Below are 17,846 nucleotides of genomic sequence, written 5' to 3'. Positions count from 1 at the left end.
CTCACAGTTAACAGCCTTTGTATTGAGTTTGTGCTTGAAATGTACTGTAATTCTGCAAACTGTTAATACATTTTTCAATCAATCAATCAATCAATGTGATAGATATTTGAGTGGCACAGGCTAAATGTTAGTTGAGAAATCTGTAGTTTCATGATATTATCACAAATAGCAGAAAACTACAACATTTATCCTGTGCCACTCAAATATTTGTCAGTCTCTCATGACATCATCGCAAGTACTACACAGTTTGGCCAATCACACACAGCCACTCCTCTCAAGATGTTGCCTACATCCGTAAAGTTTTTCCACTCAAGAGACGAACTTGGAAGAAGATGGCAGCAACAAAACTTGTCCTGCATATCATGTGTCTACTTATTTGGGGAGACGGTAAATTATAACAATCATTGTTTACCTACATCCATAACAAATGCCCATTCTTTTAAAATATGCATTTTTATATTTATACGTAATATTTCTGTTTCCAGTCCATTATGCTCGGTTATCATTGGAAGAACAACAGAATGGTTTGACAATGGCTGATGTTGGAGACACTGTGACTTTGCACTGCTTCTATCAAAAAGATGACATGTTGTTCATAACCTGGTACAAGCAACGTCTTGGAGATAAACCTGAGATGTTAGCATCACGGATGAAGCTGACAAAGAATGCTACGTTGTCAGATACATTCAAGAATGATCCCCGCTTCTTGGTGGTCTCAGGAGAAGGAATAAATCACCTCACGATCTCAGATGTGCAATTGTCAGACTCTGCAATGTATTACTGTGGGCTGGCGTCATATGTTCAAATTCAGTTCGATGAAGGGATCATGCTCATTGTTAAAGGTTCCTCGTCCAGCATCCAAGCGATTGTCCAGGAGCCACCAGAGAAGTCAGTCCAGCCAGGAGACTCTGTGACTCTGAACTGCACCGTCCACACTGAGCGCTGTGGACAACACAGTGTCCACTGGTTCTTCAGACAGACAAACACATCTCAACCAGTATTCTTTTACGCACATGACCAACGTTGTGAAATAGCTAAATCGACACAGGGCAGCTTCTACAACTTATCTGTGAAGAATCTCAGACTGAGTGACGCTGGTATTTACTACTGTGCTGTGGCCTCGTGTGGGGAGATACTGTATGGAAATGGCACCAGGCTGAACGTTGGGGAAGATGAATGTCGTAAGCAGATGGAGATCCTGGTGTTTCTCTCCATCGTCAGAACTTCAGTTGTGCTCTGCTGTCTGCTCATCTTAACAGTCAGATTCTATATGACTAGAAAGTAGACATACTCACCTTAAAAGATCTGCTACATAACCAGAAAATAGACCTACATTTGTCATCATGTCGACTTGTGGAAAGATTAAAAACACACCATTATGATTTGTCTCCTATTGATTTTTCTCCTATTACTTAATTTCAGTTGTTTCATAATGCTTTGTTTTATACAGTAGTGCCATTGCGATAAAAAGTACATTTGTATCCAAAATAGCTATTCTATTATATATTATCTTTATTTGACTATCTGCATTGTACAACGATATTTCTTATTATGATGATAAAGTTGCAAATAAATTGCTCATTTTGTATTGCATGTGCTCATGACACTGAATCATTGTTCTTTGAAAGGCTAATTTACTTTACCTGTGATTTTTGAGTGGTGCAACCACTCCAAGGAACAGCAATGTCCGTGTTAACCTATGTGACTATGTGTGTGGCTATGAGTACCAGTAGGGGCAAAATTGGCACTGTTGTGCCAGAAACAGAGAGAGAGAGATAGTGTTGCACTGTTGCCTAGTGCTAATTACAGAGAGAGAGAGAGAGAGAGAGAAAGAGAGGCAGGGGATAGTCTACCTAGACCACACTTCTACAGATTTTTGCAGGCCCGACATTATGTGAGCTCTATACTACCTGGCTTCCCTAATAAGCCTAATGCTAACCCTATTGATGAATTTCTGTCTTTTGACCCAACGATTAAGGGCGCCATTTCAATATTATATGATATCATTTCAAATTCGAGGCCAGCGCCCTTAGATAAGATAAAGGCCGACTGGGAACATGATCTGGGGCTCACACTGTCTGATGAAGTATGGGATTCTATTTTTTCTTCTATACACAAGTCCTCTCTTTGTGCACGACATTGCTTAGTGCAGTTTAAAATAGTCCATAGACTAGAGCTCATATGTCTAAGGCTAAACTGGCTAGTATTTATCCTGACGTAACTCCTACTTGTGACAAGTGCAAGAGCGGAGATGCAACTTTGATCCATCAGTATTGGATGTGTCCTAAATTACAACCATTTTGGGGGAATGTGTTTAATACTCTATCCAACATTCTACATCGAAATCTAGACCCAGATCCCTTAGTGGCTCTCCTTGGCACTGCTGGAAGGGATGACCTTCCTCTAACACGCATAGAGTGTCGTATGGTCGACTTTGCCTTGTTGCTCGCTAGGCATGCCATTCTGCTCAAATGGAAGGATGCTGCCCCGCCCGTGCTCCGTCAGTGGCTTTGTGATATAATGTCCTGTCTCGAGTTGGAGATGTTAAGGTTTTCAATTGCCGGCTCTGAGAAAAAGACCTGGGGGCCGTTTATGACATTCTACCACAACACACAAACTGCATAGTGTGCCGTGCCTATGCCTCGGCCAACACCAAACCACAACAGAAACAAAATCTGCTCTGCTATGAAAAATCTGCTTTTTATTATCTTTTTATTTTTATTTTTTATTTTTTTGTAAATATGTATGCATGTATTTTTGTGTATATGTGTATATAGATCCAGACTGTTTTTCCGACTATCCTTGGGATTGTGGGTGGGGGGAGGGTGGGATAGGGGATTGAGTTTTATTTTTATATTTTATGTCCGTTTAATACTTGCCCCTGGGCTACTGTTACAAAAACCTGAATAAAAAGATTTTGAAAAGAAAAGAGAGAGGCAGGGGGAGGTGTGATTTCTTTATGTGCATTGTGTGCACTGAGAACTGAGGGTGTGATGCAGACCACATTTCCTGTGTAATAAGCCTCTTCTAGGCATTACGACAGTGTGGAAAGTTCCTGGTGGCTACAGTACATCTCTGCCTCATCACAGTTTACTCTTGTCTGTCAGACTGCAGCTAGCATTTTGATAATGTGCTACTGTATATGCAGTACATTTAACAACCTAGAGCTCAAAATAAGAACAATAACAGTATTCTCATTTCCATCATGGTGAATCAGTATTATTATGTGGTTTCACACACCATTCATTCAAGTTTTATTTATTCTCAAAATTACAGTGAGTGAATTACATACAGTTGGAGGCCATCGATATTGTCCTTTTATTTTTGCTGAGGTTTGCGTGATCTGCGCAAAAGGACAGTTAACCCATTTTGGGCGGGAACCCCTTTTGGTGTTTTAAACATTATGTTATAATTTAGCTATTGAAAAATAGCAGATCTACAAGCTCATAGCGCGCCACCGAGTGGCGCGCTACGAGCTTGTAGGTCTGCTATTTTTGAAAAATCGTGAAAATATTTATTTCAGAAAACTGGAGGATTTAGAAGGATCTTTTAAAATTTTGAGGTCAGGCCTAAATGGGTCAAATGATAAGGGACAATATCGGTGGCACCCAACTGTAGGTTTACAAATAAAAAGCTAAGACAAATTTCAAAATGATCTAAAAACATCAAGCTCCCTCCTATATAAATAGTTCATATGTTTCAAACTCTGATCATAATGTATGCACATCTGCAGTTTGAGTTTCCTGGAAACAAGACAAATCTACCAGAGCAAAATCATTAGCTCCAGCAGGCCATGCCAGGCTACGAATGTTATGATAAGAGAAATTATTAGCTGGTGTCTCTTGATCGTGTCTATGTTTTGTGACTCATATCAAATTCGCCTTTGTCTTTTTACATCTTCAGTAAGAAATGTGTCCTTTTTGTTGTTAATGTTTGAAATGGCCGCGCTGTATGTGTATGAAAGCTTACAGAAAACAACTCTGGGGATATAATGGTGGTTAATCTCATTATTCTGTTTAAGGGAGAAATGTGAACTCTATCACAGTTTATATTTTTGACTAACAAGTCTGAGAACCATTATCATAACATTAGGCCATCCTACTGTCACTTCACAGTTCGCAATAACAGGAAATAATTAAACTGAACATTGTTGCACCTCCTCAGCTGTGACAAGCCTCTAACTCCTCACCACAATGCTCTAAAAGAATGTACACCGACCGAGACCAGTCACACAGAACACTATTTAGGTCACATGGTAGTGCCATAGGTGTACTGTGTACAGATCTACAGTATTGCAATGAATGAATATAGAGAGATATAGGTTGGAATAATGACATAAAATAAGAGCATTTTACTGTACATCATTTAAGTATGATCTTCAAGTGAAGTGTGAGGCAGAACAAAGACGTGAGTCACATGTATGTGCTAATGTACATATCATAGGCTATAATATATGCAGTGGTGATTTGGGTGGTGCAATTTATTGTCAACTTCAATAGTGTAATTCTGTGTAATAATTGTAGTATTAACAAAGGCTCTTTTTCATTATCAGTACCGGTATTTGTACACTACTCTACTGCGCGCACACGCACACACACACACACACACACACACACACACACACACACACACACACACACACACACACACACACACACACACACACACACACACACACACACACACACACACACACACACACACACACACACACACACACACACACACACACACAGTACTGTTAACAGTAGATTTGGACAACAAAGCTGCATTGTGTGGTTTGTTGTGTTAACAGGAATAAAAGGTCATGTTGTTTGTCTGTGTCTCTTCCTCTCTCTCTTCTCTCTAGAGAGAGAGAGAGAGAGAGAGAGAGAGAGAGAGAGAGAGAGAGAGCTCTGCAGTTTGCACCTTCAACCAAGTTCAACGAAGTCTCAGCTGAGAAGCCACACTCCTGTGTGGTTAGGCTAACAGTTGTTTAGTTTCCACTGGTGGAAACTTATGAAGCGAGGACAGGAAGACTGGTCTGACTGCAACCTCAAGGGTCACGTACAGCATCTTGCATCATCGTACAGTGTAGCAGAGGCCAATTTGTGAGGTTGATTTATCTATTGAATCCATTCAACAGGTCACTGACCATGTACCACTAATTATTGCAGTATATGTCAGAAAGATTTTAGTTTCAAATTGTAAGTATTACTGCAGTGCACGTCTATGGATGTAGAAACTATTAATGAAGTTGAGGAAGTATGGTCATTTTAACAGATTGGATTATATAGGCTACCTGTCAAAGATAGAGGCAACCTATCCCATCTTTGGAGATCTAATTTTCTTGTTCCACCAGAGAGTTGAAATTAGCTGAGAAATGGGAGGAGAATAAACTGATAACCTGTACACCCAAATATTGGAATCCTGAGGCTGAGATATGAAATGGCAGCTCCGCCTGTGTGATACAGTACGTTTGGCACCATCATTAATTGGGTAGAATTGGGTAGAAGTCCTATTATTGAAGTTTAAAACAATAAAATATGAATGTACACATATTGCACAGTGCCAATCTTTATTTTCCCACATAAACCAATGTTTCATCCAGGGGACTTGGGATCTTTCTTCATCTTCTTGCTTTGTATCTCTTTCATTGCATCAGACTTTGTGGTTTCAAAATGTATATGTACATGTATACTCTCACACACAAGAAGCTTAGGTAATTGAATACCTTTAGCTTCCATGAACAGCACTTTTGCACTTTTTTCTGATAACATAGCCCATCTGGCAAAATCAGTGACACTGACAACAACCCACACCCTTTGATGTTATACTAATTCGTTTTCTGGAATAGGCTATTGTTGTAAAATATTTGGAATGTTCACACAAACTGTACATTCTAAGGTCACCAGAACAGCACATGAATTTGAATTTCATGTGGATTTTCCACACTAAATACTTACACTGTTGAATCAGCATAGTTTTACTTGTTGTTGTACAAGTCCAACAAATCTGCAAACATTTGAGAGAATTAAATTATGTTATTAGCTACCTGGTTTAATATACTTATGAAAGTTGTAATTAGTAGGCTAGCTTACTATAACTATATGAAGTACAATATAGAAGACCCTTCACTGTAACTGAAGTGAAGATATGCAGGATGACAGGTCTTACTGTATATCTAAAGTCAACTAACTCCACAAACCAATACTTCCCACAATTATGTTTTCAAGCAACATCATAGTAGGATGCTATGAAACAGGTGGTACGTTTTACCCAAATAAGGCATTTACTCAAACAAGATCTGTCTGGCCAATCAAAAGTCGCCCTGATCTCTGAACAGAGGACTATATATGAAATTATTTCCATTCTATGCAGACATTTGAACAAGATGACAACTCCGAAGTTCACACTGTGTGTCATATTTCTGTTCTTTGGGGAAATGGGTGAGTTGGGCCCTTTTTTGCAACCATTTTCAAACTGAATTGCCATCGATTATACAGCTCTGAATAATGTTTTTTTTCCACAAAACATTTACAACACAATATACTCTATGTCATATGATAATCGGATAAATGATACGAAATTGGTTTCTATTTTTTACAGCCGTTCATCTGAAACAAGTCTCAGCCTTCCATCAAGACAGTGGACTTATATCAGCTAATGTTGGAGGCAATGTAACTTTGCACTGCTTCTATGGGGATGATACTAGTACGACAATGTTTTTTTATTGGTACAAGCAGACACTGGGACAGAAACCACAGCACGTGTCTACCTTCTATTATCAAAATGCCAATCTACATGGTGAATTGAAGGACAATCCACGCTTCTCACTGCACACTGCAGTAAAGGGCACAAATCATTTGCTGATCTCATTTTTACAACCCTCAGACTCAGGTACATATTACTGTGTGAACAGCCCTTCCTTTGGTCCTATCACATTTTCAGACGGGGCTATTCTCAGTGTAAAAGGTTCAGGGTCCAACGTTCGAGCTATCATCCATCAGCCAGTGTCTGAGTCGGTCGAGCTAGGAGACTCTGTGACTCTGAACTGTACCGTCCACACTGAGATCTGTGATGGAGAACACAGCGTCTACTGGTTCAGAAGCTCCAGAGGATCTCAACCTGGAGTCGTTTACACCCATAGTAAGACTGAAGTCTGCAAGAAGGCTCCTGAATCTGGGCATTCTACACAGAGCTGTGTCTACGAACTCACCAAGAGGAACGTCACTGTTGCAGACGATGGCGCTTACATTTGTGCTGTGACCCTTTGTGGGGAAATGTTCTTTGGAAATGGAACAACGCTGGATATTAAACGTAATTCCCAATTGCACAGTGATACATGGAATAGCATTTAGATGATGATGGAATGATGGAATTACACTAAGCTAATGTTTCTATATGTTACCATGCCTTTCACACGGAGTGTACAATGCTTCTTGTTCTCATCTGAAGTGGTGAATGTGAACTAATAATTTATTAATCTGCCTTCATTTCAGTACATGAAGATCCAACCATCACTGTGTTGGTGATTTCAAATGTACTTCTTGGGATGTCTACGCTTCTACTTGCATGGGCTCTTTGCAAGTCATGCAGCAAAGGTACAGTATGAACACTTGTTAATGAATGTCGACAGAGTGTGATCTTTTACGACCTCTTCTCTTAAGCACTTAAGCCCTAGTACGTATATATAAAAAACAGATCTACAAGCTCACTATGCGTTGTGATGCGTTGTGAGTTTGCAGATGTGGCGTTTGCAACTGAATGTTCGCGCCAGGTTAGAGACGCGCTATATGCGTTCATTGTGGTTAATGACTACAATGTCCCTGTTTTGCACAAAAAGTGCCAAATGAAATGGTGAAACATAAAATCAGTGGCTCAAATATGTCCCATTATTTCATTCTGTCTGTGGATTGAACAGAATGTCACAACAGACTGCATTCAGGTATTTTCTTTCTCACTAAAGCATGCATACTGTACATCATATTGTTGAACAGGACTTAAGACTTTATGAATCACTGAATCAATTATATATGTAATACTGGCTGTATCCAAAGTATCAATCCATCATGCGTTTTAAAATAGTAGGTAATCACTTAATTGCTATTGCCTATTGAACGCCCTTTACGTCTGTGTGTTGTTTAAAAAAATATTGAACCAAAGAAAAGTATTAAAAAAAACTGTCTGCTAAAGCAGATACAGTAACTCCACCACCTCTTCCCCTCTCATGCAAGTAATTGACAATATATAAAGTCACAATACCAACTTTGATGAGGCAGTATTGCATTATTTAAAAAATAAGGTTTTCTTAATTTCCTGAAAAATGTATACTTTTAATTTCCTGGAGAACATTTTGGAGTTAGGTGGTTTCTCCCCGTCAGCAGAGATATTATATTTTTGGATGAAGACAAATAAATTACTGTTTGTAAATTCATAGGTTTGGTATTTGTAGTGCGCCCCAATCCACTTATTACACAGCCAGAAGAAAGATGAAATAGGCTAGAAAGAAACCTAGAAGACAAAGAAGACTAGACTGGGACAACAAGAAGTCAATCACAGCAGGAGGGAGTAGAAACAAACCCACAAACATAGTTTGCATTATGATGATACATACAGTAATTGATTTTCTTGAATTTGTACACAGTATAAATATTTGACAGTACATGTTCTGTATCTTTACATGCTGTTTTGGTCGAGGGTAGAATCATTGTCAAACATGAACATTAAACCCCAGTATTTGTACAGTATCAGTATTACAACCACAGCTATTGTGAAATACAAAGAAAAGAAAACTAAAATGAATATGTTGTCCAAAAATGTCATTCTTCATCTCAATTTACAGGGAATACAGACATATCTTCCTCTCAGGTAATTTGATTTATTTTTGAGGGGTGCTAGCCCCTCCTGTAGCCTATTCCCAGCGTTGTGTGTTTTGTGTGAATCATATAGCGATGACTTGATTGGCTGATCACGGAATTGAGATGATTTGATTGGCTGAGCAAAGTAGGCTACGTATTGAGGATAAAAAGTGAGGGCAGAAAAGTTCGGACGCAAATTGTGATTGGCCGGAATGAGATGATGTATGATGAATGATGAGAAGAGCACCCCTGACTTCACATGGGTGTGATTTTTTTTAGCTTAATTTGGGCCTACGGCCGCCTATACCTTCATATCACAAATTGGAAGTCATAGTATCCATGTCGAACCTCTAGTTTATCAAAAGTTTCCAAATTCAAACCTTTTACAATTGTTACAAGTGAAAATAGCAGACCTGCTGCACAAGATCACAATGTATCGTGATGACTTGTATTAATAATCTTAAGCAGTCTATAAAATGTTATCAAGTTTCTTATAAGTGCTTGTAAATGTCATTATAGTCTGAGCCAAAGATTTATAATGAATGTTTATTGCGGCCCGGGTCGGCCTAGCGGTCCATGCACCTATAGGCTGCTAACCCCGACAACCTTTGCTGCGTGTCACTCCACATCTCTCTCTCCCCATTTCCTGTCAGTTTACCGTTTACAGAAAAGCCCCAAAATCATAAAAAAAATTATAATAATGTTTATTACAAGCTCGTTATAAGTTGTGACCAAAATGAATTCAGGTGTATTATCAGATCAACCTGTGATATTCTAGGTAAGACATATTTTACTTAGAAAGGTTACACTAACAGTTATTTTATACTCCTGTGGTCTGAATTGACTATAGGCCCTTTTGAATACATTTCTGTTTTGACCCTTACAGCGTCAGAATGGCGATGATGTCAACTATGCAGCCGTGAGATTCACTTCTAGAGGCCCTGCCTCCACCAGGATGGACAGAGTGAAGTCCAACAGTGACACTGTAACCTATTCTGATGTCAGATACCTTCACCAGGAGTGACGGCGGTGTGGAACACCATCAGAACTATGGAGAGGAGAATCCACACCCATCTTGTTTTAGCTGCAGAATATAACAATAGTTTGTGCAGTTGGAGGTTAAATAAAGTGTCCTTGCTTAATGGCACTTTAGAGTTTAGAGGGCACACAGTATGCATTGTTCACTAACACAGAGCGAGTGTACACCTCCTTTCTTGCCAGAGAGGTGCTTATAGATTAACACCTGATTTCCTCTAACACTTTTGCAGCTTACCCTGTTGACGATAAACCACAGGTTTAACTACTCCTGTATGCATTTATGTTTTCATTATCCTCCACCTCTCCATCGCCTCTTTTATAGTAAAAAAAAACATCACGGTATGTCTACTATATCTATTACTCTATTTTCTCAACTTTTCATGTACACAATATATACAGTACAATAAAACGTATGAATATCCTTTGCGCATGGTTTGCCTTTCTTGTGTCAACGCAATCTGGGAACCCATTCAGTGTAAAAAAAAAAATGTAATGTTAAGTTATGTAACCACGACTCAGACAAGGCCTATAGTTGTTGCAATACATCAATCTGATATTTCAATCAAAACAGCTGGTGATGACAATAGTTTTGTGGAATAATGTATTTTTAATGAGTGGCTGCCAGACCCCCACCAAATGACCGGAACTACTTCACCCAATCCGTGCTATCCTCGAGATCTCTTGTGGAAAAGTATTAAGGTCACCTGGACCGCATCCACGAGAAACACGAGATTTCATTAAAAATCATTTAAAAACATTTATTTACCTTTTTTTTGTCTCGGTTAGCTTCCGCAGCTAGCATAGGCCTCTCATTGTAGATACACGTGCACACGCACAGGGTTATTAGTCTTACAGTGTTTATGCTCAGAATGTTTATAGCCTATTAATACTGTACATTAAGGGAGATAGGTGAACTCTATCACAGTTTATATTGTAACGACCCTGCTAAAGACCCGGCCGTAACTTGCTCCTCCAAGGGAGCGCTTGTTGCCTGACTGGTCTGCTGAGTTGGAGATCAGGGTTCGATTCCAGCTCGGTGAGCTAAACGTTACAATATTTTTGACTAACTTGAGAATTTTTTCCAGGTACCCCCTCATCCACACATTTGTACAACTTTTATTTAAGATTTTATTTAGAAAAGGTGTAGACCTATTTGACCGTGCAGAAACATAATTGCCTTCCTTGATGCATCAATTAAGCGTCAACGACCATCAGCTGGTCACAGTCACAGATGCCTCTTAACTGAAAGTGACTGCATGGAGTGTTTCATTTCGATCCAAAAGCCCTTGAATGATGGAATATGATTAAGGATTACTGTGATTATGGTATATAAGCTTAGCCTGGCTAATAAGCCAGACTAATATCACACAACACTGTCGCGGTATATCAGTCTGGGCTGGCTCCACTTGGATTTCATTTCCCGGGGCACATTTTCTCTTTGACGCAATTGGTCAGAGCTACTGTCAGTCAAAGGTCTCAAGCATTGAACGTCACTGTACCAAAGCCCGCCAATATTGCATACCGTGTCCCGATTGGTCCGACCTGTTCTCGGTTGTAGGAAAGAGGCGTGCTACTGAGCCTCGCCAGACCGTAATCCGCTGGTAGGCAACTTTTTTTTGCCAACGGCTGATTCGGTCTGGTTTATTAACCAGGCTAATATAAGCTCACATATCACACACCATAATTCACTGGCAAAAAACAATATATATACAAATATTATTTTGCGGACCCCGTGGCTATGCGTCGGACCCCCAGGTGGGGCTATGTGACTTTTGCATGTAGTCAGAACAGAACAGATACAGCATACAGCATGGTCAAGAAAAACAACAACCTCAGGCTCTCATGTGTCTATAAATACTTTCTCTTGATCATCAATGTTGTTAATTGCACCAGTGTTGATTTCGTCGACTAAAACTAAGACGAAAAATGTTCGTCGACTACCTTTTTCCACTGACGAAAACTAAATGGAAACTAAATAAAAACTAAGCTATGATGACTAAAACTAAGACTAAATATACTGACAATTCCGTCAACAAATAAAAACCAGACTAAAATGTTAGGGACTATAGTGGACAAGAGATCCAGTATACCGGTAAGTCATTTTACACTTGGTTGCATGCTGAAAATAGCAGATTTACAAGCTCACAACGCGCCGAGCTGCGACGTGTTGCGACCGTTGTGAGCTTGTAGATCGGCTATTTTCAGCAAGTGACGACGTCATCATTACGACGGCATCAAGGCCCGCCAAAATACATTTTGTTCGATTAAATCAACTGTACATTTAGTCGACTAAAAACTTATGACATTTAGTCGACTAAAACTAGACTAAAATGTGACTAAAACTAAATTAAAACGTTTCAAGAGACTATAAACTAAAATAGAAATTTGCTGCAAAATAAAATAACACTGGTTTGCACCTTCAACCAAGTTCAATCAAGTCTCAGATGAAAAGCCACACTCCTGTGTGGTTAGGCTACTAACTGTTTAGTTTCCACTGGTGGAAACTTATATGAAGCGAGGAAAGGAAGACTGGTGGCATCAATTATTGCAGTATGTCAGACCTGGCAAAAAATACACTTTAAGTATTACTGCACAGTGGTCTATGGATGTAGAAACTATTAATGAAGTTTAAAACAATAAAAGATGAAGGCACACAATATTGCACAGTCCCAATCTTTATTTTCCCACAACATAAACCACCGTTTCATCCAGGGGACTTCATGTCCTTAATTTGGATCTTTCTTCATCTTCTTGCTTTGTATCTCTTTCATTGCATCAGACTTTGTGGTTTCAGAATCATGCATACTTTCACACACAAGAAGCTTAAGGCCATTGAGGACCTTTATACAGTAGCTTCCATGGAAAGCACTTTTGTCTGATAACATAGCCCATCCAGCAAAGATGTGTTATACTGTAGATTAGTTTTCTGGAATATATCGTTGTAAAAGGTAATTAATACACAAACTGTACAGTCTACGGTCAACAGAAGAGCACATGAATTTGAAGTTCATGTGGATTTTCCCCATTAAATACTTAACAGTGTTAGGCTTACACTGTTGCATCAGCATAGTCCTATAGGCTATTTACAGGGCCAACAAATCATCTGAGTTAATCTGAAAACATTTGAGAGAATTAAATTATTTAGTTATTTAGCTACCTGGTTTAATATACTTATGAAAGTTGTAATTATAAGGCTAGCTTACTAATTATCTCAAGTACAATATAGAAGACCCTGCTTCACTGTAGCTGAAGTGAAGATGCAGGATGACAGGTCTTACTGTATACAGTATCGAAAGTCAACTAACTCCACAAAGCAATACTTCCACAAATATGTTTGCAAGCATCATCATAGTAGGATGCTATGAAACAGGTAGTCCGTTTTACCCAAATAAGGCATTTATCCGAATTCAAACAAAATCTGGCTGGCCAATCAAAAGTCACCTTGATCACTGAACAGAGGAGTATAAGTATGACATTCTTTCATCTATGCAGACATTTGAACAAGATGACAACTCAGAAGTTCACACTGTGTGTCGTATTTCTGTTCTTTGGGGAAATGGGTGAGTTGGGCCTTTTTTGCAACCATTTTGTGTTTCATAATGCCCCTTTCATGTTTTGTTTTTTTTACAATAATTTATTTTACAACACAATATATGCCATATGATAATAAATGATACATCTGAAATTGGTTTCTATTTTTTACAGCAATTCATCTGAAACAAGCCTCAGCCCTCCAGCAAGACAGTGGACTTATATCAGCTAACATTGGAGACAATATAACTTTGCACTGCAAGTTCTATGGGAATGTTAGTGCACAAATCTTTAGTTGGTACAAGCAAACACTGGGACAGAAACCACAGCTTGTGTCTACCTTCTATAAGATATATCAAAATGCCAAAAATGTCGATCTACATGGTGAATTCAAGGACAATCCACGCTTCTCACTGCACACTGCAGTAAAGGGCACAAATCATTTGCAGATCTCAATTTTACAACCCTCAGACTCAGGTACATATTACTGTCTGAGCATCGATTACTTGGCTCCTATCACATTTTCAGACAGGGCTATTCTCAGTGTAAAAGGTTCAGGGTCCAACGTTCGAGCTATCATCCATCAGCCAGTGTCTGAGTCGGTCGAGCTAGGAGACTCTGTGACTCTGAACTGTACCGTCCACACTGAGATCTGTGATGGAGAACACAGCGTCTACTGGTTCAGAAGCTCCAGAGGATCTCAACCTGGAGTCGTTTACACCCATAGTAAGACTGAAGTCTGCAAGAACGCTCCTGAATCTGGGCAGTCTTACTCTACACAGAGCTGTGTCTACGAACTCACCAAGAGGAACGTCACTGTTGCAGACGATGGCGCTTACATTTGTGCTGTGACCCTTTGTGGGGAAATGTTCTTTGGAAATGGAACAACGCTGGATGTTAAACGTAATTCCCAATTGCACATGTGTGATACTGTGGAATAGCATTTAGAGGATGGATTAAAAAAAGGTGGAATTACACTAAGCTAATGTTTCTATATGTTACCATGCCTTTCACACGGAGTGTACAATGCTTCTTGTTCTCATCTGAAGTGGTGAATGTGAACTTATAACTAATCTGCCTTCATTTCAGTACATGAAGATCCAACCATCACTGTGTTGGTGATTTCAAATGTACTTCTTGGGATGTCCACGCTTCTACTTGCATGGGCTCTTTGCAAGTCATGCAGCAAAGGTATGAACACTTGTTAATGAATGTAGAGTGTGATCTTTTATAAGACCTCTTCTCGTAACCACTTAAGCCTTATATACTCTACTTATAAAAAATGAATGTTCGCGCCAGGTTAGAGATGCTATAGGTCTCATTGTGGTTAATGACTATATTATGGTTTGCAATTCCAATTTGTGTAGTAGCACATAAGTGCCCAATGGTGTGAAATGGTGAAACAGAAAATCAGCTGCACAAATATGTCCCATTATTTCATTCGGTCTGTGTATTGAACAGAACGTCACATCAGACTGCATGGGTATTTTCTTGCTCACTATATAAAGCATGCATACTGTAAATCATATTGTTGACACAAACTTTCAACACTATACTATGTCATTAATACGTTAGAGTTGTTGTGTGGAAATAATAAAAAAGTCCCTGCTTCTGTGTTGCCTAGAACTGGAGGTCTGAAAACAATCATTATCACATTATGAAGTACACCTCAGTGATATCACAAAGATGTACTTCATAATGTAAATGATTTCTTTCAGACCTCCTATGAATCAGTTCAGTATTTACGGTTGTATCCATCAATCCATCATGCATTTTACAATAGTATGAACACTTAATTGCTATTGCCTCCCAATGATTATATTGTTGGATGAAGACAAATACATTACTGTTTGTAGGTTCATAGGTTTGGTATTTGTAGTGCGCCCCCAATCCACTTATTACACAGCCAGAAGAAAGATGAAATAGAAACAAAGAAAAGTCACAGCAGTCGGTCACAGCAGGAGGGAGTAGAAAAGCATTCTCAGGAGAACAAACAGACACAGAATTTAACTAAATAATTGGCATTTATGATACATAATTCAATTCATGTTAAATTTGTACACAGTATGAATATTTGACAGTATATTCTGTATGTTTACTACTGCCGTTTTGGCCGAAGGGTAGAATGATTGTCAAACATGCCCATTGACTGCATTTGTACAGTAATGTATATAAGTCTATCACAGCATCAGTATTACAACCACAGCTCTTGTGGTGAAAACTAAAATGTTGTCCCTGCAAAAATGTCATTCTTTATCTCAATTTACAGGGAATACAGACCTATCTTCCTCTCAGGTAATTTGATTTATGTTTTTAAGCATATTTTGGGCCTACCTACCTTTAGCAGCCAATTAAAGTAATGTTAACAAGTTTCTTATAAGCGCTTATAAATGTCATACATCATAGTCTGAGCCAACGCTTATATAGTCTTAATCTAATATGGATTTATAAGGGCCTGATTAACTGTTAATGAATGTTTATTACGACCCAGGCCGGCCTAGCGGTCCGGACACCTATGACTCCCGATCCCGACGACGTTTGCTGTGTTTGACTCTCCATCTATCTCCCTCCAATTCCTGTCAGCTTACTGTACCCAGTACACTATTGAATAAAGGCAGAAAGACAGAAAATAACTATTACAAGATTTCTGACGAAATTCAGGTGTATCATCATATGAACATGTGATATTGTAGGTAAAACATATTATAAATAGTGTATATTATTATACATATATGTAATAAAGGTTACACTAACTATTATTTTATTCCTGTGGTTTGATCTGTCTGAATTGACTATAGGTATAGGCCCTTCTAGGTTCTTCTTGCTCTGACACAGTTTTTGAATACATTAATTTCTGTTTTGACCCTTACAGCGTCAGAATGGCGATGATGTCAGCTATGCAGCCGTGAGATTCACTTCTAGAGGCCCTGCCTCCACCAGGATGGACAGAGTGAAGTCCAACAGTGACACTGTAACCTATTCTGATGTCAGATACCTTCAGCAGGAGTGATGGCGGTGTGGAACACCATCAGAACTATGGAGAGGAGAATCCACACCCATCTTGTTTTAGCTGCAGAATATAACAATAGTTTGTGCAGTTGGAGGTTAAATAAAGTGTCTTACTTAAAGGCACTTAGAGGGCACTCGTACAGTATGTATTGTTCACTAACACAGAGCCAGTGTGCACCTCCTTTCCTGTCAGAGAGGTGTCATTTCCTCACTTTCACAGCTTACCCTGTTGAAGATAAACCACATGTTGAACTACTCCCGTATAGATTTATGTTTTATTGTCCTCCACCACCCCTTCGCTTCCTTTTATAATAAACAAACCATCACAGTATAGGCCTATATATATAGCTATTACTCTATTTTCTGAATTCTTTCATGTATATAATTATATACAATAAAACTGATCAATATTGTTTGCCCATTGCCTTTCTTGTGTCAACGGAATCTGGGAACCTATTCTTACTAATCCTCTTCGTGCTACATAGCTATTCAGTAAACGAAAAGAGAAAAAAAAGAATAATAACATCATCATTCATCTCTTGCTTTTAGTTTGTATTACCTGCCAAAATGACAAGCTATATACAGTATGGTCCTCACACTGAAGTAAAGTTCAGTGTTAAAGGTTGAGAGGAAATTGCAATGGAAACATTGCTGGTTGATATTTACAAAGAGGCACACTTATTTCCACACATTATTTTCTGAACTCATAATAATAGAATTCAATGGGGCTGTGATTGGGCTGCAACCTTGCACACATTTGAAGCCATACATCATAGATGTACCTCCTACATGCATACTGTACATCATACAGGAATCATAGATGACTTGACATGATCACAGACTGACGGATGCAGTCTGAATCACACCGTTATCAGACCCAGTCCCGTTAATGTCTTAATTTATCTCCACTGCACAGGTCCATGCATGTTTTACCAGAGCCCTGTTAGTCAGCATTACCTGCTTCCACCTCTCACAACGAGGACGTAGGGTTAGATTTTGAGAGGCATCTTTTTGTTTGTTTGTTTTTGGCGCCCCGTGGGTCACCATGTAAGATCACATACCATTATGAAGATAGACTCAAGTTCTTCCCTCTTCCTGTAGCTGACACCGGATTTAAATCTTCCCACGCCACAGCACCCTACTGCGTCCCTCTACTGTACCCTCTACTGTATGTACTGTCACTGTACTATACTGGCACACCCGAAATCACCATATATACAGTTAATATGTGCGTGTGTTTGTGTGTGTGTTAGGTTGCGCACAGGTGGTGAAAAACAACCATGCTGTTTTCGTGCTCAGACGCACCCAGCCACCCAGCCAGCCAGCCAACCACCCACACACATAGTCACTTAAGGAAGTGGTTGCACCACTTAAAAAAAGAAGAGGATTCAAAAGAGAGATTCAGTGTTATGTAACCACGACTCAGAC

At 39.2% G+C, this 17,846-nt stretch overlaps 1 protein-coding gene across 1 annotated transcript; it reads left to right on the top strand.

Annotated features, from left to right (window-relative positions):
• Positions 1-532: 532 nt before the first annotated feature.
• On the top strand, positions 533-1,285 carry LOC306914246 (immunoglobulin kappa light chain-like; the record flags this gene model as incomplete). The annotated part of the gene is made up of 1 exon (XM_079491237.1): positions 533-1,285. One exon carries the CDS (start codon positions 533-535, stop codon positions 1,283-1,285), a length of 753 nt encoding a protein of 250 aa, XP_079347363.1.
• Positions 1,286-17,846: the final 16,561 nt, after the last annotated feature.

Source organism: Electrona antarctica, assembly GCF_951216825.1.
Source record: "Electrona antarctica genome assembly, chromosome: 21".
Classification (NCBI taxonomy): Eukaryota; Metazoa; Chordata; class Actinopteri; order Myctophiformes; family Myctophidae; genus Electrona; species Electrona antarctica.
Note: the sequence above shows the minus strand (reverse complement) of the source record. Positions and strands in the feature narration are given on the sequence as shown.